The following is a 27,797-nucleotide window of genomic DNA, read 5'->3' on the forward strand; positions in this document are numbered from 1 at the left end:
TTACCGTCTGTTACCAATCCCAGGTGCCTAGAATTTACCGCCTAATATTAATCCTGGGGGCCTAGCACTTATGGCCTGTTACCAATCCTAGGTGCCTAGCAGTTGCCAGAAGTCACTCAGAAGGGGTAAATGTTTTTTGCTGCTAATATGAGCTAAGCCTAACTTGTTACACCACATTCATTACACTATTACACTACTACAAAAGGATTACACTCTTAAAACTTAGAACACTAGTAAGTTGGGGCACAATACACGGCATAGGACAGTTGTGGCAAAATACATAGAATAGAAAAATTGGATATATTAACGGGGCATTACAAAGTTGTAACAAATAATTGGGAGAAGGTAGAACAGTGAAACAATAGGAGGATACTGGATACCCATGGCATAAACAACTGGGAGCACTAAATTTGCCGTGTTTTGCCACACCCCCTTTTTTACCACGCGGCTACAGCTTCCTACCACCCGGCTGAAACAAATCGTTATATTGCAATCCGATTGTCCAAAATTGATCCAAAAGCGTTATATTGCAATCCGATTGTCCAAAATTGATCCAAAAGCGTTATATTGCAATCCGATTGTCCAAAATTGATCCAAAAGCGTTATATTGCAATCCGATTGTCATGCAACATATAACTGAAAAAAAATAAAAATACTTACCTTGTCCCTGCAGCTCCTCCGGACACGTCTGTCCTCTTCTTTCTTCATCCAGCGTGTGCAGTGACGATCTCCGGGTTTTCCCGGTGACGTCGCTGCATGCGTCGGTGCGGGCGGGAGGCGGGGCGGGAAATTAAAATAGTTTTGTATTGAACTCAATACAAAAAAGCTGTATTGAGTCCAATACAAAGAAATCTTTATATAATATATAAATAATTGTATTATATATAAATATATATATATATTATATAAGCTACTGTACAGGTACATTACATTATACACTATTTAAGATTTTTTTTTTTGTTTTATAAAAAAAAAAATTATTAATAAATTTATAAAATTTTGAACATTTCGGTGAGTTATGTGGTAATTCAGTGAATTATAAGTAATTATTGAGAAATTTGGTGAATTATAGCCTACAATCTAAAATAAATTTCCATGCAAAAAATATAACACTTTTTACACGGAAGTTCGGAAACAATTAGAACACCCAGCGTTCGCAAACGCGTCCCTTGGCGATTCCTGATGTTGTCAGTGCATGCGCCCGTCGACGGGGGTCGTAGCGGGAAATTCAAATACAATACAAAATAATACAAAATATAATTATGTGGTTTTGTCTATAGGTATGCGACGTTGGACTCTGTTTTAAAATTTACCACACTAGGGAGGTGTTTTAGAAAAATATATTACTATACAGTATACCGAATTATTGCATTTTCAGTATTTTTGATTTATTTATGTATTCTTGTTTAAGCTGATTTTTGTGTTTTTTATTTAATTTTAATTTTTTTTTTTTTTACATGGTTGTGTTTCAAACTTTTTTATATTCATATCTATACCCTTGTTTGGACATATTTCTGTAAGTTACAGGTCTACAATTTAAAAAAAAATTTCATGAAAAACAGTGTACGGCTTTTGGTACAGAAATCTAGACATCAGAGAAACGTCCAGGTGGTTAAGACCCCCCAACCTATTTTACAAAGGTTTTAGATTGATTTAGGCAGGCAAGAGAGCATGGCTACAATAGCTGGTAAAAATGGAGGTCTTGATTTTCCTGTTGTGTAATTGTAGTTTTGGCTGAAGTTACTAGATATATAAGGGATTGGACACATGCAACAGCCTGTTACTCAAATTTAGATCAGCAAATGGTTCCTGGTCAAAGTCTTAGCTTTGTCATGCACAAAGAATTGCTACCTCCTAAAGTCTTCCCCTTCTGCACTCCTGTTGGTATGTATGGCATAAGATCAAAGGAAGGTTTCAGTTAAATGGCCATGTTACCCTTTTTCCAATTTGGGAAATTTTGATTTTTCCTGTGCCTTGCAAGCTTTTTTAGAAACAGATACTGTACCTTACAAATATATATTTTACGTATTAACTCCTTAGTAAACTATTTGACGGATAGGGTGGCAGTTCTTTACACCTTTTTAAGAACTGAGCCCTTTGCCTTACTTAAAAAAAAAAAAAATATATATATCCTATGTTAAGCTAGTTATTTGGAACCTCTCAATTAAAGGTTGGGTAAACATCGTGGACTGCTGTCAAATCCCGTTAGGTGGGCAATCGCAGAGGTTTGTCTTCGTTATAAAGTAAATTACAACTATTAAGAGAGAGATGGAGTAGTTCTTCAAAGCAAAGAAGCTAGTGGGGGTACCAAAGCCTGGAAACTTTTTTTTACTCCTTGATTCCCTGCTATGATTTTTATAAAATGGGCTTAGCCCAACACGTGGAGGGAACAAAGCTAAAGCTTTGATTATTTAAGCAGGAAAGTTAACCCATTTAGAAGAGATAACTGTTGCATTAACCCCTTCTACTTTTGAAAGAAACAACATTTGCGGCTTAAATCTTTCCAGTATAATATTGTTGCAAACTAACTTCAAATTTTGTGTAAGCATCCTCCTTTTATTTATTCACCATATGTATCTTCGTAGAATACAAAAGAAATTTATAAACACATTCAATACTGCAAATATAAAATATTTGTTTGGACATTTGCTCAACTTGGAACTTCTTCCTATTTATGGTGCTGGCAGTACTCAAAAAGTAGTATAAGTGTAAAAAAAGAAAAACAAATATACTCTAATCTTTGTACTAATTTTATCATTGTTTAGGTTTTACCATCACTTGACAACGTTTCACACATAGGTTCACTTGGAACATGTTAAGTTCATATTTTGGATGTTTGGATTTTAAATATATATTGTATCTAATTTGAAGTGACCTTGAGATAAACCCATATAGTTTTCAATTTGTTTGCTAACTAGCAATGGATTCACCTGAAGATGCCAGAACAGCAAAACACATCAGGAACCAAGACTTCTCTCCCCATTTCAAATTGTTGAAAATATAAATGTGTATATGCATGACATTATTTCTTCTTGCGTTAGTAAAACTTTATCTGGGAGCTACTAGATATTTAGTTAAATTTATATTTTTTAAAGCCACAAATCCCTCTTTTTTTTACCAATTTATATGTTGTAACAAAACAGTTTTCTTCTGGGGTTGGCTTGAACTAACTATACCATAATACTGGAGGCATCCATATTTGGATACATACTAATGTTTGCAGAGCCTCCTGGGATGCGTACGTCAAGAATCCCAGGAGGGTTCGGGCTGCTTCTTTTGTATGCGAGATCAGGCATGCACAGAAGGGGCTTTTCAGTCATTGGAAAAAAAAAGTGCCAATCTCACTTGTGCAGAGTTTTTTTTTTTTACAAATAGAGCAGCATATGTCACTCGATCTTGTACCGGCTCAGTGCAAGTATGGGAGATGTAGGCAGAAGACACAAAAAGCAAGATGCTCTAGTTTAGTATGTTATGCATTGATGCTACCTATGTTTTCTTCCTTCCTTACATTGGTTCTTGCTTCACTATTCTTTCTGACATGCCTTTTTGTTGCACCTGACATGTCGCCTAGTCTGGTGCTTTTCTTTATATGTTTATAATGGTCTCAAGTTTTGGGTGCTCTGGAGTGGGAGGGGGTACACATGCCCTCCCATGTGGAGACCATTTGGTCCATTTGGTCAGTGCCTACCTGAGCCTCCCTCGGATGCTCCCGCTATCTTCTTGGGATCCTTCTTCTGACCCCCTGGGCTCTTATCTGGGGGGATGGTTTCATGATCTTGGCTCTGGACAGCTGTTCCCTTTCTCATCTACCATAGTACAAGTACAATGCCTTAACTCTCCGGTCAAATGGAGGAAGGTCTTTCAATTCTACAACTCCCTGAAAGCTGACATAGTGGCACCGCTGAAGAACCACTTCAAAACAAAATCACCCCCCACCTCTATTTACATGAACATTTTCCGTATTTTCTTCACAGCTAATTTATTTTTCTACTTAAACACGTATTTCCTTTCTTTCAGATCATGTCTGGCCCTGGTGTTTCTCGTCGTAAGTGCCTAAACAACCCTGATTCATTTTGTTATATTTGTGGCAGTTTCAGCATTCCCAGTCAAAGGGCAAACATCAGCACATTTGTAGAGCAAGCCTATTTGGCATATTTCAAAGTTAAACTTGGTGATCAAGATAAGTCTTAGGCCTCTCATGAGGTGTGCAAACAGTGTGTCGAGGTTTTACGGATGAGGACAAAGGGAACACGTGATAAGATGCCATTTGCTATACCTATGGTTTGGCGAGAGCCAGGAGATCATTTCAGTGACTGTTACTTTTGTATAGTAAAAACTTCAGAATATACCAAGAAAAAAAAACATTTGAGTATCCCAGCCTACCATCGGTATATGCTCAGTGGCTCATTCAGATGAAATCCCAGGTACGGTTTTCATTACACTACCCTCTTCTTGAAGTACATGATTATGGTGATGAACTAGGTGACAACAATGATGAAGAGTTCGAAATTGAAGAGGACTTGAAGAGGTTCGTAAGGGATTTGATCACCATGAGTTGAGTGATTTGACATGTGATTTGGGAATATCCAAGAAGGCTTTAGAAATTCTAGCATCAAGACTGATTGAAAAAAACTTACTTGAAAAAGGAACAAAGGTATCATACTTTTAAACCAGAGAAATTGCAGCGGCCATTCAGTTTCTCTTTGTGAAGAATAACAGACATAAAGAGAGTCATTGAGAGTTTTTGCAATATCACCAACACAATTGGGTCATCTGTGTTGACCTTAAAATGGTATACCTCCTTCTTGGTCATCAATGCGGATACACCAAGTTGCCCTGTTATCTGTGCATGTGGGACAGCAGTGCTCATGGGAGGCATTGGATGGAAAGGAATTGGTCTCCAAGATCGGACCTAAAACCAGGTGATCCAAACATTCTAAATGAGCCACTTGTTGATAGAAAGAATAATATATTCCCACCTGTGCACATGAAACTGGGTCTGATACAGAAGTTCATTATAAGCTTTGCCAACTGAAGGAGACTTTTTCAAGTACCTCACTTTGGCATTTCACACCCTGTCATTTGAAAAAATAAAGGCTTGTGTGAACACTTAAGACAATGTCAGACGTCAAAAAGAATGCTTGGTTATCATTCAAAGCCATTTTCAAGGACTTTCTTGGAAACACACGAGCAAATAGTTATACAGAAATTGTCTAGAAACTCTTGGAGAGCTACAAAATGCTTGGTTGCAATATGAGCATCAAGGTGCATTTTCTGCATAGCCATCTTTCTAACTTCATGGAAAACCTTGGTGCAGTCAGTGATGAGCAAGGAGAACAATTTCACCAAGATTTTAAGGTCATGCAAGGACAGTATCAGGGTAGATGGGATGTAGATATGATGGCTGACTATTGTTGAGCATCCAGCGGGACTGTCATAACACTGAACACTCCAGGAAAAGCTATAGGCGTAAATATTTACCTTAACCACTTACCCGATTAATTTTCAAACATTTTGCTGTAAAAAAAGGTCATAGAGTAACAATAAATCCTTTGAATGAACAAAAGAAATTTAAATACAGTACATTCAAGTTATTATTTCATTATGTTTTCATTGTATGTAAAATTTGCGTGGTTAAAAAAAAAAAAAAAAAAAAAAAAAAAAAAAAACAAGTGCTACATCAGTGTTACTGATGAATTTATTGATACCACTGATGAATTTATGATAACATTGTCAAATTAAGCTGATGGTTCTATATATGATTACAATTTCAAAGGTCCCCTGAGGAAGCCCAACAGGGCAAAACGCATTAGGGACGAGACATGCTACTTATTTGAAACAATGGACAATCTTTATGAGAATATAACATGTAATCTGTACTCGGTAACAATATTACATTATAAGTAAACTGTATTTAAATATACCAAAAAAAGCCTCATCTCTTCCTTTTTTTTATTATAGATATATAGATGATAGATATAGAGATAGAGACTTTGGCATAAACTGTGAAAAATACTCCTCCCCGCTCTTTTCTTTCCTTTTTAAACAACCTCCCACCACAAAAATAAACCATCTCCACATCTGGAACTACGCTCCCGGACTGAGAGAATATAATAAGAGACTAATCTCAGTTTAACTTCCTCCTCTGGGCAGGTCAAAGTTTTTTGTTTTTTTTTGAGAGCCTTAAACTAAGGTTCTTAAATTTTTTTTTTTTGATAATAAAAGAACAGAATCCTAGACCCTAATGGTTTTTCTGACTCTATACTTTATAAAAAGTTCAGGTAGAAGCTTGCACCACATTTAGTTCACTACTTCAATACGCTTCAGGGTGGCCTGAAGATTCCACAAGATTCCATATTAGATCACATTAGTGTCAAATCCAAACCAGGCAAAGACCTGTCCACAGTGGGGAACTACCACCCAATCTCTCTCTCATTAGTGATCTTAAAATAATGACTAAAATACTGTCACTTCACTTGACTTCCTTCACACTTCAACACATATCCATCCTTATCAACGCCAACCCCGGATAAAATCAGAAGGTCTATAGACTTAATTTCAGCAGTAATTACTAACTGAGACTAAAGTTCCAATAGATCAGCTACGCTATTATCAATAGACCTCCACAAAGCTTTTGATATAAAGGACAAACCCGTGTGGGGCTATGTGCTCAAACGCATGAATTTGGCCAAGACAATTGTTGGCCAATTTATATGACTTTCTTAAGGCCCATGTCTCTATAGGCGGTTTTCTATTGGATAATATATGAATAAAAAAAGGTACCAGAACAGACAGGGCTGTCACCCCCCCAACACTTTCCCCCCAGGATTGAGGCTCTAACAATAGCATTCCGTATTAACCCCTAATGTCCGAAGCATATACTTTGGAGAGGTGGAACACAGATGTGCGTTATTTGCTAATGACAATATGATGTACCTGACTTCACCAAAAATATATATTTTCAGAACATGTTTAAAATCCTTAAACAGTTTGCCGTTTATCAAGTTTACTGGTCAACCAATCTTAGGCTACATACACATGTGCAATACTTGTCGTTAGAAAACGACCTTTCAATTATTTTGGAAGATCATATTGTGCACAATTATGTACATGCTGGAATGATAGGATCGCTCAAATATAATCCACCAATAATGTAAACACACTACATACGATAGTTTGAACTATGCAGGAAGTGACATGTACAGCAGAAAGTGTATCAAAGAACAATCCTTGATCACTGAACAACTGTACACTGTCACACTTGCCTTTTCGCCTCGCCTCTCTCCTGCGCATGGGGGCAGTTCTGATGCTGGGCGTGCCTCTATTACCAAGCTTTACCAATTCCGTCCTATCTGCTGGCCAATCATAAAATAGCCTCTTGACCAGCCCTGGCTATTTAGCAAGCTTAGGCCTTCATCAACTCTGGAGCAGCTAGAAATTTCATTTCAGCCACCCTTTGTCAAGGAATGTGCTTGGCCTGTGGAGCCATTATCACAGCCTCTGCGTATCTCTGAACTGGATGGGACCCTCCTTTCATGTGGGCTTCTCCGCTTCCAGACTAGACCCATTAAAGTGTCTTTTGGTGCGCTACATCACAAAACCATACCTTTTCTTGTGCTTCCTCAAGCCACCTTTGCAGTCATCCTGGGCCTCCCATGGCTTCAACTACACTACACAGTGCTGGACTAATCTACTCTAGAGATATTAGCTTGGGGTTCCTTGTGTCATTCCAAATGCCTGACCAAGCTCACATCTATCAGGCCTCTTGTTCTCTTCACTCCTGAGGTTGCACCATCTATTCCCAGTCAATATATGGATTTCAAGGATGTCTTTTCCAAGCGCAAAGCTGAGCAACTACCTCCTCATCAGTCCTATGACTGCGCGGTAGACCTCATTCCTAACTCCACACCTCCAAGAGGTCAAGTATACCACCTGAGGCTACCTGAGACGCAGGCAATGAGCAAATATATCAAAGAAAATCTGCAACAGGGATTTATACCCAAGTCTTCTTCCCCTGGTGGGGCAGGGGTTTTCTTTGTCCAGAAAAAAGATAGGACTCTCTGGCCATGCATTGATTACCATAGTTTAAATGCTATCAATATAAAGAACCGCTAGACTTGGATGCTAATTCCTGAGCTCTTTGACCACCTTCGAGGTGCTCAGATTTTCACCTAACGAGACCTCCGGGGAGCGTACAACTTAATTGAAGTCAAGGAGGGGGATGAATGGAAGACAGCTTTAAATACCAGAGATGGGCATTACGAGTATCAGGTGATGCCCTTTATTCTTTGTAATGCTCCCACTGCTTTCCAACACTTTGTGAATGACATTTTTCGTGACCTCCTATACACCTGTGTAGTAGTTTACTTGGATGACATCCTGATTTTTTTTCCCCGACTTGCCCACTCACAGACAGCATGTCCGTTTAGCCCTACAACAGCCCTCTGACAAGAGACTGTATGCAAAAGCTGAGAAGTACTTATTCGAACTGCCCCAAGTGCCCTTTCTGGGCTACATTGTTTCCAAAGAGGGCTTCTCTGTGGATCCTGACAAGTTTGGAGCCAATTCCAACTGGCCACTACCCTGCGGCCTTAATGCTACTCAACGCTTTCTAGGATTTACCAATTTTTACCGGCAATTTATTAGGATTTATTCCATGGTGGTTACTCTCATCACCTCTCTAACACGGAAGGATGCAAATCCTCTGAAGCTATTCTGGCTTTCCATGCCCTCAAACAGGCCTTTCTTTCCAGTCCAGCACTTGTTAGGCCAGATGTTATCAAACCTTTCCCCCATCGGGGTTTACGCCTCCTTCATTGGAGTGAGAGCAATCCTCGTCCAGACCCCCCACTAGAGCTAGATGCCCATGTGCGTTCTTTTCCAGGAAGTTTTCCCCAGCGGAAAATAATTATTCCATTGGAGACTGAGAACTGCTAGCTATCAAGCTAGCTCTAGAAGAATGGCGATTCCTCTTGGACTGTTCTCCTCACAAGATCACAATTTTCACCGGGTCCACGGTGTATTCATTTTTCCCCTTCCAAAGTCCATCATCTTTGTTATTTTTTTATTCACTTATTCTTATAAGAACCTCCATTATCTGCAGTCTGCTTGCCGTCTCAACCCCCAGCAAACACGTTGGTCTTTGTTGTTTTCCTCCTTAATTTTTGTGATTACCTTTACACCTGGTTCTGCTAACTCCCGAGCAGATGCTCCATCTTGCTCTTTTGATCCACAGGATTCAGGGACTGCTGCGGAACCAGAGTTTTTCATTCCTCCAACCCGCATATTGGCCTTGACCTCTATCCAGGAATACGCTATCCCTCCTGGTGAAACCCTTGTGCCTCCCCAACTTCCTACAAAAATCTTATGTTGGGCACATGACTCCAAGTTTTCTGGTCCTCCAGGCATACAGAGAACCTTTACATTTCTCTCCTGACAGTACTGGTGGTCGAATTTTCACAAGGATGTGACAGACTATGTCAAGGCCTGTGCTCAAAGTACGCCACCTTCGCCCCTGCAAGCCCAACTTCTTCCACTACCTTTTCCCACAGACCCTTGGTGTCATCTATTCATGGATTTCATCACTGATCTTCCTCCTTCTGATGGTTGTACAGGTATTTGGGTGGTTGTAGATCGTTTTTCCAAAATGGCTCATTTAGTACTTCTTTCAGCTTTACCATCGGAAGCAGCATTGGTGCCAGTCTTTAAGAAATTTTTAGACTTCATGGCATGCCCACTCATATCATCTCTGATCGTGGGGTACAATTTACTTCACGTTTCTGGAAAGGCTTCTGCAAATCCTTGGACATTTCTGCAGAGTTGTCAGCTTACCACCCGCAAACCAATGGACAGACGGAAAGGGTCAATCAGTCCTTGGAACAATATTTTCAAGCCCTAGTATCTGCCCACCATGATTGACTGGGTGGCTCTGCTACCTTGGGCAGAATTTGCTCACAACAATCATGTTTGCACCAGCACCAAGGAATCACCAGAGTACCCGCACTCTGTGCCCTGTAGAGGGACTTCAACCGTATTTGGGCCTCAATATCAGAGCACCTACAGCAGTCGGCTGTCCATTACAAGTTTGCCGATTAGCATCGCTGTAAGGTGCCTCTTCTCCAACCTGGGGACAAAGTCTGGCTATCCACCAGGAATATTTGTTGCAGGGTGCCTTCCCTAAAGTTTACCCCACGTTTTATCAGACCTTATGTAATTTCTGCCAAGCTTAACCCAGTTTGGTATAAGTTAAGCCTTGCTCCTCAAGCTGCCCAATGCTTTCCATGTGTCTCTACTTAAGCCGTTGGTCCTGAACCGCTTTTCTCGTCCCTCTCCACTGGGTACTCCTGCAACTGATTCTTCTCAGGAATATGAAGTCCATCAAATTTTGGATTCCAAAATTTCTCGTAAAAAGTGCATGTATCTGAAAGACTGGAAAAGTTTTGGCCCTGAGAAGAGATCGTGGGTCACTGCTGCAGATGTGTCTGCCCCTCTTCTGGCTAAAAAGTTCCACCTCCGCTTTCCCTTGAAACCTGGACCTCGGTGGGTGGGGAGGCCCCGTAAAAGGGGGGATAATGTCACACTTACCTCTTCACCTCTAAAGCACCGACGCCTCTCCTCTGCAGGCAGTTCTGATGCTGGACGTGCCACTGTTTACAAGCTTTATCAATTCCGTCCTATCTGCTGGACAATCAGAAAATAGCCTCTTTACCAGCCCTGGCTATTTAGCTAGCTCACACACTGCACTCTGTGTTCGTGCAAAGTGTCTCCATTGTGCCGAGCCCCTGAGCTAGTCCAGCTGCAGCGTTAACCCGTCATTTTCCACACTGTTGGTCCCCAGCCAACTTCCCTGTGCTATTCCAGTGTTCCTGTCTGTTTGTGGATATCCCCGAGTCACCTGTGCCTCCTGTTGCTTCCAGTGTCTCCTATGCCCGCAGCGGCCCTTCTGTCACTAGTGTCTGTCCCCTGGATCCCTAGAAATTTACCCCTGGCATGTGAACTTGCCTCTCTTGCTTGCTGCCTGCCTCGATTCTGGCATTCCTCGACTATACTACTGTTTTGTGATTCGTTACCGTGTTTTGCCCACCTTGGTGTGTCCAAGGTCTGCAACCCGGCAGTAACCAGCAGGGCAACATCCTCACTATCAGGGGCTCTGGAGAAGACCTGGTTACTGCTTAGACTCTCTGCCTCTGCCCTTCTCAGGGGTCACACCACCTCCGTGCAAGCCATAGCGACCCCTAGTGGTCCTGTTTCTCCATACGTGACAGTCACACAATAGATAGCAAACGATCGTTGCCCAATCAGTTCCGCTGGGTCGGTCGTTCATTTCCAGCAACATTCCTCATTCATTGGCGTCGTTGTGCACTTTTTTGTTAATGGCAATGGCCATAAACATTAATCTAGACCGTAACACGATTTCCTCCCTGAAACAGGCCCTTGGCTTTGAATAGTATAAGGACTCTTTATCATACCTGGGGATTAGACTCACCCCCAGCTACAGCACTTTATCAATGGGCCTCTAATTCAGAAAGATCTTGGTGGATATTTGCCCATCATGGCTGGGTAGAATTGCAGCAGTCAAAATTAATCTACATCTGGAGTACCCTCCCCCATACCAAGAGACATTCTAGCCCTATTTCAAACTAAGGTAATGGAATTCATCTGGGGTCATAAGGTGAGCCAATTAAATCTTGCAACTATCATTGTCCTTGAGCATGGGGATCCCTCTCTTTTGATATTACCATAGGGCAGCCAACATGGCTCCATTTTCCTGTAAGTACTTTAATTTTCAGAAACCCCCAACTGGTAGATATAGAGGCTCAAACTTGTTCTAAGCCTGCAATTGCAACCTTTATGCAGATCTCTTCTCGTTTGCGGCCCAAGATTTCATACCCATCTTTACAGTACTGGTTACTAGTTTGGGGCAGACAAACACAACCCTATTTGTTCGACTTACTTCCCTCTTCGCTACAGGGAAACTCTGCTACCTGTAAGACCATGAATGACTGCATAGGCCACAGATCTGTATGGTTTTTGGCTTTGTCAGCCCCCTCCTCCAAGCCCTCCTATATGAAACTATGGGGAAGCGGATGTGAAAAACACATGAGAGCTGGAGGAGTGGTTCCACATAGCACACAATGTTTCCAAGGTCTCTCCTAATAAAATATTCTGGGTGAGGAACCTTATAGTCTGGCAGCATTAGCGAGAATCCTTAAAGATTGCATACATAATACATCTTCATAGGTTATGCAATGATCTTTCTCTTGTGCTCTCATCACCCCCTAGCAACTCTGCACATGCACAAAGAGCATCTCCCCAAATCAGTCACTGGAAACCACCTTCTGTTTTCCCATTGCTCGCTATAGCTGTCACGGTCCCTTCCGTGACAGAAGTTTGAGGATCTGTCAGACAAGCTGCATGTGAGATTATCTGACAGCCTCTTTGTTTTTACTTGTTTCTGTTTTCTTGTTTGTAATGACCACTCCCCTTGCATCAGGTGCAGCTGCTGGTCATTACTGCTCCTCCATTTAGTCTGGCCTCACACTTCATGCTGTGCGGTTGATATTCACTGCTGGATTGTGAATAGCTGGAGTGTTGAGTCATCCTGTGTTCCTGTTGATATCTGCTATAAGATAAGTTGCTTTACTTTTGGTGTTTTGGTGTTTTTTATGTTATTTAGTTGTTTACTAGGCCTCAGGGAGACACTGGGTCCTTCATAGGGGAAGGAACCAGCAGTCTCAAGCCAGCCACTACTGCCAGGGCTTTACAGGCTAGTAGGGCCTAGGTTCCTGAGTATGAGCATTCCTACCATCAGGGGATGCTCATACGGTTAGGAGTTAGGGCCTGATTAGGGTGTCTGCAAGGGGTGACCATTCCCTTTTCCCTAGTCATTTGAGGCCTAGTAGTTAATACACCTTTCTGTTACCCTCCCCTCCCTGTTATACGTGACAATAGCACAGGCTATGCTCCCGCTCCCACTTCCACAGTCATCATTCGCTCTTTCTTTAAATTTGGTGGCAACCCTGATTTTGTGCTAGCTGCACCCAAGAAACTTTGCTGCTGGTAAGAGGGGGGCATCTTGACAATTTGGGACTTGAGACCTGTGCAGCAAAAAGGGTACCCTCCTTGCAAGCACTCTCCTCTAGACTCCCACAGCCCCCTTCTTCCCTTTACCTTTTATTGCAAAATATTTCCTATGCAACAGCTGTCATCAACTCCCTGGGTCTTTGTGATTGGGCTTAATACCCTTGACTCCATGCTCAGAGCCCCCCTACACTCCACCACGGCGAATTTTCATGTACCATACTTTGCATGCTGTGGGACTGTGCTCATTATACTTAAACCACATCAGGCCTGTCTAAATAGCTGAAATATTTCCCCCACCTTTCTATATCCAGATTATTAATCATATTCAATATATTCATATTTTGTCTCTTCCACAGAGTCTATAATCTCTCCTTCCAGAACCTTCCAAATTGGAATGGCTACAGATGTAGATCTCTATAATAATGCATGGCTCATGGGCAGATCTTTTTGACTGCCATTGGAAATGTCCAGTATTATAAAACATCTTTCTTTTTGTAAGGAAACGTTGACCCACAGAAAACCAAGTTCTTTTAGTCTGCAACAGCCTTGGAATCCAAAAAAAGAAAAAAGTGATTTGCTGCAGTGAATTTAAACTGCTGCGTTATAAATGTGGCCATATTTTAGAGATTGTTTAGATCTCAGTATAATGTTCAAAACAAATGCATATGCGATAAATAAAAAAAAAATCCTTACCCTTCCATATAACGTGTGCAGTAATGAATGTCCAGTCCGGTCTGCCACACAGCAGCAGCGATGCGCCTGTCCACCTTTACCATATTTTAGACTCTGGCCCCCAAAGGCACGTTGGTAAATTTTTCCTTGTTCTGTCCTGCTGAAAGGCATTCCATAGTTTTCCAACTGTTAAATAAAAAAAAAAATGGGTATGTGAATAGGTCTTTTTGGTAAAGCCATTTAAGATTGGTAGCGTTTTTTATTTATTTATTAACATTGAAATGTTTAGGCACCCCACATACGTATTATGAAAGCAAGACTTTTTAAATGAAATGATGGTAGTCACAATTATTTGTATATCTTTACAAATCATCAGTATTAGTGGATACAAACACAATATAGGTAATTTAGGTGAATGCAAAACACAATCTCTAAATTTTGTGTTATAAAGACAATATTACATTTAGTTCAAGTAATCTCTTCACCTGGGCAGCAAACATGGAAAAACCTAGAAAAATTAGTGGCAGATGTATAAAGAGAGTTTCAGGAGCCATAATGTGCCATAATGTAAAGATATTTAGGTTTTCCCAATGGTGGCAAGTCCTCACCATGATCCTTCTCCAGCAACTTACTACCAAGACAGTACAGGTGCGGAAAGCTGACAACTGCCAGTCTAAGACAGGCAGCATGTGTGCTGTTCATAGTTTAGGTAGCATGTGGAGCAGTAGTGCTGTTTTCCAGCACTGTCAATGTCTTCCCAATACATTCAAGCTGTATGTCTTGTGACAGAGCTGGAAAAGAATTTATTGGGGTACATTTATAAATTATTCCCGTCAATTTGCTCTAAATTCGTCCACAATTTAATTTATAATTATAGCATTTTCTATTGTGACAGCTGTGCACATTTGGCAATTGGCCACTAGGTGGCAGAACAAGTCATTGTAGGCTAATAAAGCTACACTCTAGAGTAGGATTTTTATTTTTTTAAGTTTGTACACTAGACAGTGTTGAAAGCAATATATCCTTTTTTCCAGCATGTTGTGAGTTTCACATAAGCATTAGAAACCACAGGAGATATCTAGTCCACCTTATTTCCTGTCTAATGGACTACAAGGATCATCTAGCCAACTACTACCCATCTATGCTGCCCTGTCTCACGCATTTAAACTATTTGCTTTTGATCCCGTCAGTCATTTAATCTTATCTTCATGTGGGGACATACGCATGTGTAGGGTGGTATGCATACAATTGTGCTGATACAGTGAGTGTTAGGGAGTGCTGTGAGATGAAAAATCCCCCATACCTGCTCAAGTTTACTATTCTGTTAACATGCTATTTGTAAATTTTGCACTAGTCTCTGTGAAACAATGAGTATGGTTCTACAGAGTTGTATCCCCTGAGTCAGTGATGTGCCTGCACAAACACAGACAATACAAAAGGACTGAAAGTTTGTAATTTATTTTGTACTGTTGGCAGTAGCAGAGGAGAACTGATAATAAAGGATAGTGAAACAATGTTTATGACCTTCTATTAGTGGAATCATCAATCCGACTGTTTGTTTTATGTTCTCCCCTAATTTTTGAAAATAAACTTCAAAGATAATTCTGTTAGAAACAAACTACGACAAAGAAATAAAAGTGCTAAAAAAAAACAAAAAAAAAAACTTCAGGATAATTTTTAAATACAAGAAGCCTTACATTTTCAAGTACAATAAATATATTCATTCTATGAAACATGGAGAAAAGTTACCTCAATGCAAGAATAAACAAGGTTAGCTGTTATTTTAGAGCAAACAAAAGAAGAAGAAAAAACTTTTTCTATTGTTTGCCGTAAAAATCCCAGCTTCTCTGCTTATCTTTATTTTGCCTTATTTTAATGACAATACATCAATATAATACATTGTCAGAGAATTAAAGTCCAACAGTAAAAGATTCACTAACCACACATGTATTAACAAACCCTTCTTACATATAAACAAAGAGATCGACAGATAACACATTAAACAGCAAAACAACACATACAACTCACATTGGCGTTGAATCTTGCTGTTCAGAACATACAGAGAAGAATAGCACTTTACATACATTATTTTCGAATGCCTTGAGACCACGGTTTGCTTAGTTTTCTTGTTACTACAATTAGCATTTCTTATGATGGTACATATAGGGCCCCTAATGAACCATTTTTTTGTTCTGTATAATACTACTGGTATGTTTGAATAGATATATCAATTTTACAATCAACCCTTGTCAATTGATCCCTTGTCAGTTCTGTTGAGATAAACGTCGACCAAGTTTGAAAGAAACGTCTAGTGTTTCGCTATTACACAAAGCGTTAAATTTGTCAATGGACATTAATTTAAGGAGGGTTGCCCTTATCTCCTGAGTGGCTGAGGTAAAATGATATCAACCGCGTCAGCATAGCTTTCTTAATAGCTAGTAAACAAAATTTCCCATCTAAACAGCCCCCTTTGATGTTTCGGGTCTGTGGATTCTACTTTGTGTAGGAGACAGATGATGGGACACAAGTCTGGTTCCCTATATTGTCATGTAACTCAGCGAGTCCTTCCAGAAACTCTGGATGGCCAGGCAGAGCCATACCAGATAAAAAAAAAAAGTTAGGATGATGTACTGCACATTTTAGGCATGCTGTCTGAAGGATTCCCATTTACTAATAAAGGGGCCTTGGAGAGGTGGATCCAGTAGGGTCATATGTCTAAATGTTGCATAAATCCAGAATCCATAAATCTTTTGGATTACCAAATATAAGCATTGTCCACCATAGGGGGTATTCCTGGCAGTCTAGGATATGATTGAAGAGATCAGTAAACAGCAATGCTAAGTCTGGAGCCAATGATTTATAAAAATCAGTGTTAAAGGTATCAGGCCCTGGGGCTTTAGACCTTGGGAGATTACTGATCACTGTTAAGACCTCTTCCAGGGTGACTGGCTTATTGAGGTAGAGATGATCCTCCTAATTAGGATATGTTAGTTTAATCTTATCAAGAAACTCACAATCATCTATCTCCGTTTCCTATACTTGGTAGAACGAGCTAATCTCATAAAGATGTCTTTAATACCCCCCTGGGGAATGAATTAGTTGACCCATCTCGGCCCTTAAACATGTTTTATGGTCAATCGGGCCCCTCCCCCTTGTCAGATTCGCCAGTAGTCTGCCTGGTTTATTGCCAAATTTTAAAAACTTGGCGACCCTGCATCCTTTGATGTGGAAATCATATAATTTAAGATATTAGTCACAATGAGAAGTGGAAGAATAAGTCATGTTCCAAGGGGTAGAGATGTCTCCAGATATCCACTGCCTGGAGAGATTAGCAAAAAACCTGTCAAGTACATTTGGACCATAAACATTGGAAAACACAATTGTCTGTCCCACCTTGGGCCCTTAGTGGGGGCTTTGACCACGGAGCCCACCCAAGACTTCTGCATAAGGTGGAATTCCGTTTACGTGAGGTGAGTTTCCTGTAATAGTGCTACGTCCACTTGAAGTGTCTTAGTATTTGAGAGTGTTACTGTGCTGTACATAATCCTTTAACATTCTACATCAAAATTTTCATCCTGTGTCCCATCCGCCATCTTTGATATCCATGAATTGAACAGTAGACAAACGTTACAGCAAAATGCCAAAGAACATATAGAACGTATAAAGTGCTTCCTTTTCTATCCCCATGGGATAAAGCTTCCCTCAACCGTTTTATTAAGCTTTTTTTTCTTCTTTGCAACGTTGTTCAGTCCCACTCTGAAGTTTATTAGGTTGGAACACACTAGTCATCCAACTACATAAAACTCAGATCGATCTAATATGAAGCCCTTCGCTTGTCATCCAACGGGTTGTGCCATGACAATTCTTTAACTAGAACCTGATCCTGTCGGCTATTCTGGTGAGAATAATCCTGTGCCTCTAGGTGAAGAGGTTGATTGTTATGAATCCCTTTGGCTCCCTTCCTTTAAACTCTCCACAAAATGCTTAGCTGTCTCTGCTGCCGTGAAAGACGCCTTTGACAAATCAGGCAAATTCAGTCTCAGAGTGGCCGGGTATGCCAATGCAAATTTTATACGTTATGTCAACCAGTCACGGGCAAATCAGTGTTAAAGACTTGCGAATCTTGGGTCAGTTCTGCCGAGTAATCAGCAAAGAGAAGCTTTCGGCTTGATGCAAATAAGGCTTGTTGGGTTTTTTAAGCCTGTAAAATACGTTGGCGATCTTGAAAATCACTGAAACGTACAATCAATAGGTGATCTTTATTTCTCCCCTTGCATGGGGGCCTCATTCTATGCACCCTTTCTGCTTTATAGGGGGGAGGTAGCCCAAGTACATGTAGGATTACTATGGAGCATAGGTGGTTCAATTCCTCTGCACTCACCGATTCCGGGGCACCGATAATTCTCAAATGGTTGTTCCTCCGGGATTGATTCTCAAGACCATCCACTTTTTCTGTTAGTTTCGCCAATTGTTTTGCCACCTCATTCAGGGAGACTTCCTGTGATTGTGTTGAAGTGTCCAAGGAGTTGATTCTTTGCTCCGCTTCCTGTAGGCGACTGGAGTGGGAGGCCAGCGACTCAATAATGTGTTATTGTAGGGCCTCGCTAATAATATGTGCCACGTCCGCCTTAAGCTTTCGCCAGTACATTAGTCTATGCCCATTTGTGTTCCTGAGTAACGAGACTCTCCATCCGACTCCTTTACACGTACATGTGGTATGATTTCCAGCCCCGCCATCTTGGGGGGCCGCGGGGTCAGCTTCTTATGCAGATTTTTGCTACCTATCAGCGGAATACCAGTCAGGAAACGATCCATTTTTTTCGTGCTTAGCAGAAGCTGGCACTGGTAAGTGGCTTTGGGGGGCTGTTACAAGACGAATAGACCGTAGAGTGGTGTTGGACAGAGCCTGCAGCTGTGCTGCTAATCCATCAGGCACCAGAAGCGGAAGTTTCTCCACATTTTATAATACATTTTGGATGTCGCATGTTTATTACATTACGCCTTGACCTTATGATGGAACAATTAAAGTTTCCCTTTACAGTTCTAAATCACCAAGTTCAACTCTTAAAGTCTGAAATCAGCAAGTGCCTAAACTGATAAAGGACTTTATTCATGAATGTAAAAAGCATCACTGTTCCCCCCCCCCCCAAGAACCAAGTTCTGTTTAGCTTCATACGTGCCAAAAAAAATGCAAATCCCCGGCGTGCTGCGTTGTTTTCCTGTGTGGGACATCTACCGATCACTACCCTCGGGTGGCAGATCCAAGGGGTTCCACCTCTAGTGCATATATATATATATATATATATATATATATATATATATATATATATATATATATTTATTTATTTATTTTTGCAGTCAGTCTGATCAATGACCATTTTTGGTAGAAATTATATTGATACGTGGCAAGTTAACTCGAGGTTGCGAGTAAAAGAAACAGTCATCGCATAAATGCTGCCAATTCGGTGTAATTTTAAGTTCAAAACAATATCAGTGTGAAGTTCAAGTATTGTGGTTAAAAATTCTGTAAAAATAAACATGTCATTTATAGCCCTGATTTAAGGAAGGAAGGCAGCAAAAGATGTACATTCTAGTTATAGTGCATTTCTCGCTGAAGATCTGGAATGAGTTATCCAAGACATTGTTGAGAAGAACATCATACTTTGATTAAAATGTTGATTGGAGAAGAGAAAGCATGTAAAGTACAGACAATGATAGGCTACTCAGCTAAAATGATCTCAAACACTTTGAAATGAGAATCAAAATCTGAAATTCAGACAAACAAAAAAACTGCCATTTTGGCTATTCTTCTATCAATTTGAATGATACTCAAATGAATTACTAAAGAAGGTCTAAAGTTACCTATGAGTACTGCTACAATTAGAAGACGATGTGAAGGCCAAGCTATCAGCAAAAAGACGCAAAATTTTGTGGACTAATGAAAGCAAGACTGTACTTTTTGGGTCAGGGGCCCCAGACAGTTTGTTAGACAACCCCCAAACACTGAATTCAAGTCACAGTTCACTGTAAAGGCAATGAAGCATGGGACACAAGCATCATGACATAGGGATGTTTCTCATACTAGGGATGATGGATCAAATGATTACACAAAAATCCTAGAGGATATGCCTTAGCACAGGGGTCGGCAAACTTTTATGGCCACTAGGCTATTTCAGGGGTTGGAGCACACTAGGTCGGAGTCCTGCCCTAATGGCTCCGCCCACCACCAGGGAACATCTACTGAAGTGAAATCCCTCTCTTCCTTATGCATTGCGGAGGAAAGGGATTTCCCTTCAGGGAGCTTTCCCTATTTACTGGGGCATAAGTATCCACGCCGGCCGCAGTAAATAGGGGAGCCACAGCAAGGAGGAAGAACCGGAGCTCTGGCGGCTCCCGGAGTTCCTAACGCCCTTTGGCTGATCCGGCCGGCAACCCATGGCTCAGGAGCCATGGGTTACCGGCTGGTATTGGGCTGGATCAGCCAGAACGAACTACAGGGTAGCCTGTATCTGGCCTAAAAGCTGGAGTTTGCCGATCCCTGCTTTAGCAGAAGAGGAAATGATCTTGAAATTGGTGTTGCAACAAGACCATAAACCCCAAACACACCAGAAAATGAGTACCATCTTTGTTCCAGACCAAAAAGGTTAACGTGATGAAGTGGCCAGCCCAATCTCCAGACCTTAAACCAATAGAAAACTTGTAGGGTGAGGTCAAAAATGCTGTTTGAGGCAAAATCAAGAAATGCAGAAGAATAGTCCAATTGTCCTGGCCTGGAATACCTGTTCACAGGTTCCAGAAGTTGGTCGACTCCATGCAACAGATTTGTTGCAGTTCAACTAAACATTAGTTTAGTAATTCAAAAGAAAGCAAAATCTTGAAATATTGAACAGCCCAACATTCCATTTTCTTCACTTTCTGTAAAAGAATAACACAAATTTGATTATTTTTTTCCTTCATGTTTTGATTTGGAAAAGTAGCGTTTTCAGTGCATTTATGTTTATGGAAATTATTATAAAAGCTATTATAGGGATTTTGAGCTTTGAGTTTTTAACACACTGCTTTTTTTTTTTATTTTGAACACAACTGTATGTTAAACAGCAAAGGGGAAGGAGGACACCCTTAACAGATGCCTTTTTGTAGTAAAAAAGGGTCTGAAAGCAAGCCAGTAGTGGTAATCCTACCCGTGGGGGATGGTATAAAAAGTTTTCCAGAAGTATTCAAGTATGCAACCAGTAAATCCCATCTTGCTTAATACTATAAACAGCCATTGGAGATTGACATTCTTAAATGCCTTCTCGGCACCAAGCGGGACATTGGCTACCTCTTCTGCACGGAGAAGTTTGGCAGATTCCTAAACTGCAAAGACTTTTCTAATATTGATAGTGACTGATCTACCGATGATGAAGCTTACCCTTAAAGGGAGTAATCAAATGCGCATGCAAAACAAAAATTGTTCAGCGAATATTTCTACAAGAATGTTTGTATCCACAATGACAAGAGAAATGAGTGCTGAGCGAGGCGAGTGGGGTCCAGCCTAGATTGCAGGAGGTTTCCACCAATCCAAATGGCATTGAAAAAATTGTGGAGAGTGGACAGAGCTGCTTCTTCAGGTATCTTGTAGTATTCTGAAAAGAAACAGTCAAGGCAAGTGGTCTTGCATGATCAATGATTGTGGTGAGTGACCTGATATGACAATTCCATGAATTTCTACAGCTAACGCACAGGAGAATACAGAATGCAAACAAAACATGCAATCTATCCTGAAAAAAGAACAGTGTACTTGAGAGTAATGAGCATAGTAATGAAAAACCTAGAGAACGCAGCATGTCATCTAGAAGAGTGGGACTCTCTTGCGAAGACATATTGGAGCAGGATCTCCCATTATTGGCTTTTGTCTGTCTTGAAACCCATGCATTACAGAGTAAAGCCACCAACAATTTTGTCTTTCAGGATCCAGAAGGTGGTCTCATGGAGGTAGGAGGCAGTAGGATTACTGGGTAAATATGCTGTACAAAGAAATGGGTTTTCCTAACACAAAAACTGCAACTTTAAATATGAGACTCGCTGTATCAGTCCCCAAGTCAAGTAAAGAGTAATTCAGGGATTTGCGTAAAAAGTATTGCCACTCCAGCTTATCTTCCTGGGACGAAGAGCCAAAAATTTTACCCACCTGATGGTCTTTGGATGAAATATGTGTTTATTGGAGATGGGTATTTTCTGCTTTCAGCCATATCAAGTAGCACAAAATTAAATTGCTACTATTCAAAATTGTCACTTTCAAGTGCGATAACATGGTTCTTCTCTCAATTGACAGCATATTTCTTGCTAAAATTCTTGTGTGCTCTATTTTTTCTGTGGTCTGAGCCTGAAGGTAGATACAGCCCAATTTGTTCACTCTAGTAAATATATACTTACATTCCTTTTTACAATCTTTTTGGAGAAGTTACTGTGAATTGTGGAATTTGTGTGAGGACACGCAAATTCTGGAAGGCAGCTTCAACCTTGCTTGGGACCCATTCAAAAGGTCACACACAAGCCTTCTTAACACTTAAGATACTCAAAAAGCTGCTCCAATATTATTTGGTTATTTCAACACCCATCTGAATGTTACCACACTCGAATTTCATTGAAAGCCTCCTACCGTCACCTGAAATATGCAACATGCTTGAGGCTGTACTCCATCTTTTTCATGCCCAGTTGTGTTCCAGAGGTAAATCCAATGACTATCTGGGAAACCTAAAATGCTTTAACCGGAGGGCTTTTTATTCAACAGGGCCATAGATTTAAAAAAGATGGACAAGCCAAGCTAACTACACATTTGAAAAAGCGTCACCATTTAGAAATTGTGACCCTTGAGGCTCCACTTTATCTATGAACATGCTAACAAATGTGGTAGAGCCTCATCTCGTACTCTCAAGAGCCAAGCATCCCACACTTTTATTTCTAGTATCTCTCCTCTCAATCTTGGCTCCCCATTCCTCAGTGGACATCGCAAATTAATTTCACACATTTTAAAGTAACCTATACAACCTACATAATGCATCAGGATCTCCATTAACTACACCCAAGGAAGACTTTATGAAAAAACTACCTGCAAGCCTCAGGTCTCCCCTCAAGACTTGTTAAACACTCTTTAATACCCCAATGACCCAGTACACCCCAAATAACCAGTGAACTCAACACGGTTATTTCACTACTGCCTACTAAAAGCAACTCCTTCATTAAATTAGCCCAACACATTTTAGTGGTGTACAATGCAGGATCACCAGACATAGGGTATGTGCTCAAATATAAACTGAGGTACTTAATTATACCTGAAAAAAAAATAAATAAAAAATAAACAAGTCTATAGTGTAAACATAAGGTTTAAAAAGTAGATGCTACCGCAAACATTCAAATCTGTAATCAATAGAAATTTTATCAAAAAAGTGGAAACATCCAATGCAATTTTTTTAATTTGAAGAAAATGTAAAATCGCATTTGCACAAACTGTTTTTTTTTTTATTTTTAACAGAATAAAGTATTTAATACTTTTTGAGTTGGATTATGGCTATCTGCCATGACTTGATTTCCTTGATTACCAAAATGCAATAGACTATTTTATCCAGCTGAAAATTGGTTGGATAAAAATTTAGAATTTGATAAAGTAGTCTATTGCATTTTGGTTATCAGTGTTGCACAGTAGTGAGTATAATGTTAAAATTATTTGTAAAATAATTTGTAAAACTGATATCTTATACATTGTTTAGAATTGGAAGTATTATATATGTTGTTGATTATATATCATGTTTGTAAATCGTAGGTCTCTAAATCTTTTGATTCATCCTGAAGAAGCGACTTTATAGTCACGAAACGCGTCCCTGTAGAATACTACAATTAAGAGACGGTATGTTAAAAAGAGATCCCTGTTTCAGCCTTCAGGAAAAGAATTTGTGATAATACTTGTTTGTGATATTGTTTATGCTGTACAAACAATCGTACAAATTTTTATTGTGGCTTTAAAATTGTTTAATATTAAAATATTTATCATTAAATTTTACTTTATGCCTAAAAAGTCCTGTTTTTCCGCATAAAATATGAATTCAACTAACTGGAATGTGGCATTGCATCTTTTAGATGCCAATATTTTCTGATCAGCTATGTTCCATTGATTTATAAAGTTCAAATTTTTTTTTAACACCAGTCCCCTTCCCATCCTGTCAAACACTTACCTCAACAACTGATGCAGGTGCTTGTTCAGTCATATAATGGATGGCATCTTGATCACCAAGCCAGTCAGATCCCTTAACTGTGTCATAGAAGTGCCACCTCCAGTCATCATTTTCCATATTTCCCAATGCTGCATTTATTCCTCCCTGAGAAAACAAAATAAGCAAAGCTAGGTGTCAAAGCTAGAAGAGTCAACATATGTAAACAAACCTGTCACAAACCTAAGACTTTCAGTCTTCTTTCTTAATGACACCAGGGAATTTTGTCAAATCAAAATATATTCAACCTCTAACAAGAACAGGTTAGCCTAAAACAAAACAAGGGTGTACATACTTAGAAAAGAAATCCATCAAACCCACGGCAATGCTTGCTAGAATAGCCCAACATTTAGCCACTAAAGCAAAGTAGTAGTAGTGTAACTTAATCGTGCCTAAAAACTTTTTTCCCTCCAAACCACAGTCATTAGTTTGTTGCAATACCATTGAGTGTCAAAAGTACGCTTAATATCAGTTTCTTTTGGAAAAAAACAGCAGAAATTGATTTCTTGAGAATCATTTGAGGCTGAAAGTATTTGTACAAAAAAACCCAATAACCCCACGCAAGACTATTAAAGGCCTTTGGAGATTGATCGAAGCCTACCCTATGGGGTCTCTGTCCCAATTACAGGTTGTATTTTGGTCATAACGGATTGGTTAGGAATTTAACAATTGGCAATGGAGAAGCTATATTTGCCTGGTTTTGGTATACCAGAGATGCACCAAAATATTTTCTGGAGGAAGCCAATCACCCCCAAAGTAAGAACTATAATAGGTCACTAAATTGGCAGCAAGCTTAAGGCCAAACTTTGTGTAGAAGGAAAAAAAGAAACTATCCAGACCACTAACAATTTTCAAAATAATTTATGAGCAGCCCACCATACAGACTTTTCACCTTGAGTGGTCAAAAATATTTTTCAGTTTGTAAAGCTTCAATCTGAGGCTGAAAATCTAAGTTCGAATAACATTAACCCCCCTAACATTCTAATACTGTCCGTATTTCCATGCAAAAAAGGGTTACATGTTTTTGCATGAAAACTTTTTCTTTTATAATATATTTTTATTAATTTTTCGAGAGGAAATAATACAATATGCAAAACAAAACAAAAACAGTAAGGTTGCGGCATAGTAAATATCACAAACAATGGAAATCGCTGGTTGACAAAGTTACAATCAAATATTGCTAGTGTTACAAATTATAAGAGCATAAAAATAACAAAACAATAAGCAAACAATTGGAGGATCATTGTCCTGAAGACAGTAGACATACCATGCAGTTTGTTCAAAGGTCTTGCAAACTCTTTTTCTCGTATCCAAAGATAATGTAGCTATGTATGATTCCCAAACTCCAAAAAAAAAACCTCCACCCGTGTTTCCTTGTCCAGAGAAGCTTCAACCCATTCCATCTCAAAAACAAACCACAGTTTTTCCAAAAATAGTGCAAGTGAAGGGGGGTTTTGCAGTAATCCAGTTATGGAGAATGGTAGTCCCACAGCATATGATATAGATCTGCCTCCAAAACGCCACATTTTAAACATTGCGAGGAAGGACTGAGACCCATCTGGTAAGAACGCTTAGGTGAAATATATAGATAGTGGTAAAGTTTCAGAGTCATTTCCCCATACATTGAGTAGGACAATGACTTCTAAGCTCTGCAAAAATATATTAGTATATCATGTGGGGGTAAGCTCTGGAAAATGTTTGAACCATCGACACAGCCCAGTATTTCTGTTTTCATAATGTAACACAGTTCTATAGGTGTTATATGTTTCAGTGATGGCACGGTCCATAATTTTTCCAATGAACTGGACCAATCTGTGGAGGATAGATTCTTAAACACCGATTTTACATAAGAGTTCAGCTGTAGATATGTAAAGGACAGTAGTCCAAGAAAGGGGAAACAGTGTAGCAATAGCGGACTGCGAGATGACCTTGCGGGACAAAGTATTGACTACTGATTTCAATTTCATTACTCGCAGGTCACCCTGGTCCTTCCCTTAGGGTTCTCCAAGGTTATCCAAGGGAAATCCCAATTTATCCACAATGGAAGTAATAGGGATGAATGGCTGTTTAAAGAGAATTTGTATCTGATTTTGTGCCAGACATACCAGCAAAAGTAAAGTAGAGGTTTTTGGACAACTTCTGGAGGAAGTAATTCCTTGTGCATATGCAGAAGGTTAAGAAGATGGCTGTTTGGGATTAATTGTTGTTCTAGGGAAAAATTAGCTAATAGGCAGTACCGTGTATCCAGTCTCTAATATATCTGGAAATTGTTTCCAATTATATAATTCAATATATGGGAAATGAAGCCCTCCATGGTTAACCAGTTGTTGGAGTATACACATAGCCAGTCTAGCTTTCTTTCCTGCCCAGATAAAAGCCGGAATTGCTTTATAGATATCTTGGAGATCGGTTTGTTGAATAATAATTGCTAACATTTGCAGGATGTATAGTATTTTTGGAAATATGATAATTTTAATTAGATTTATGCGTCCTACATAGGAGAGCTGCAATTTGGCCCATTTTAGTAGCTGTTCTTTAAGGGATCTTCAAGAGGGGGGGATATTAAAGTAGTAGAGTCTGGAGTGATATTTGGGTATCATAACGCCCAAATATTTAAGTTTGTGTTTACCCCATACAAATGGGTATTGCTGGCGCCAATTGGGCTTAGTGTATTTATTTAAATATAGTGCCTTTGATTTATCTAAATTGATTGCATAAGCCCCATATGGTTCCATATTGTTGCAGCAATTTAACAACAGCCGGCAAGCTCCTTTTCGGTTTACTTATGTACAGAAGTAGGCCATCAGCAAAGGCCGGTATTTTAAACACTTTGTTTACAGTCTAAATATATTCAAAATTCTAGAAGACGCAACAAAGAGTCCAATGCTGGATTAAACAAAATAGGGGATAGTAGACATCCCTGGCGGGTCCCGCTAAACAATCACCGGAGCCGACAAATTGTCATTTATAAAAAGTTTTGTTTTTGGAGAGTTGTAAATGTATTAGGAATAAATGATGTGAAAACCTGACCAAATGCTCAATCCAGGCCTATGTCTCAGCATCCAGGCCTACTAGCATTAATTTAGGGAGGTTTGGTTTTGCCGCTACTATTGTTGCTGCTTTTGCAGAGCGCACCCCTAACGTGGAGTTTTTCCCTTTTACAAAGCCCAGCTGGTGTAAAGTAAGTATAGATGGCAAGAAACATTGCAGTCTGTTAGCCATGCAGTCTGTATTTTTTTGGCTAATATTCTGTAGTCACAATTAAGTAGGGAAATCGGTCTATAGGATGATACTAGTAGTGGATCCCTGCCCTCTTTAGAAATCAAAATTGTGTGAGCTTCAGTAAAATCAGGGAAGAGTGTGTTTTGTGTTAATATAGTGACAGTGTTCTCCCCAGAAATTTTTTTCAGCCGGGTGGTAGGAAGCTGTAGCCGGGTGGTAAAAAAGGGGGTGTGGCAAAACACGGCAAATTTAGTGCTCCCAGTTCTTTATGCCATGGGTAATCAGTAACCTCTTATTTTTTCAGTGTTCTACCTTCTCCCAATTATTTGTTACAACTTTGTAATGCCTGCCCCGTTAGTATATCCAATTTTTCTATTCTATGTATTTTGCCACAACTGTCCTATGCCCTGTATTGTGACCCAACTTCCTAGTGTTCTAAGTTCTAGGAGTTTATTCCTTTGTAGTAGTGTAATAGTAAAATGAATGTGGTGTAACAAGTTAGGCTTAGTTCATATTAGCAGCAAAAAACATTTACCCCTTCTGAGTGACTTCTGGCAACTGCTAGGCACCTAG

The 27,797-nt window shown here is 39.8% G+C and overlaps 1 protein-coding gene across 1 annotated transcript in view; it reads right to left on the reverse strand.

The window, feature by feature from the left end:
* The window catches only part of SDHA (succinate dehydrogenase complex flavoprotein subunit A), a 160,783-nt gene that overhangs the window by 85,641 nt on the left and 47,345 nt on the right, over positions 1 to 27,797 (reverse strand). The window contains exons 4-5 of the mRNA XM_072412019.1: positions 23,967 to 24,110; positions 13,777 to 13,941 (exon numbers count right to left, since the gene is read on the reverse strand). Coding sequence (XP_072268120.1) covers positions 13,777 to 13,941; positions 23,967 to 24,110 — 309 coding nt within the window. The remainder of the gene's footprint in view (positions 1 to 13,776; positions 13,942 to 23,966; positions 24,111 to 27,797) is intronic.

The sequence above is a fragment of the Pyxicephalus adspersus genome, chromosome 5 (genome assembly GCF_032062135.1).
Source record: "Pyxicephalus adspersus chromosome 5, UCB_Pads_2.0, whole genome shotgun sequence".
NCBI lineage: Eukaryota > Metazoa > Chordata > Amphibia > Anura > Pyxicephalidae > Pyxicephalus > Pyxicephalus adspersus.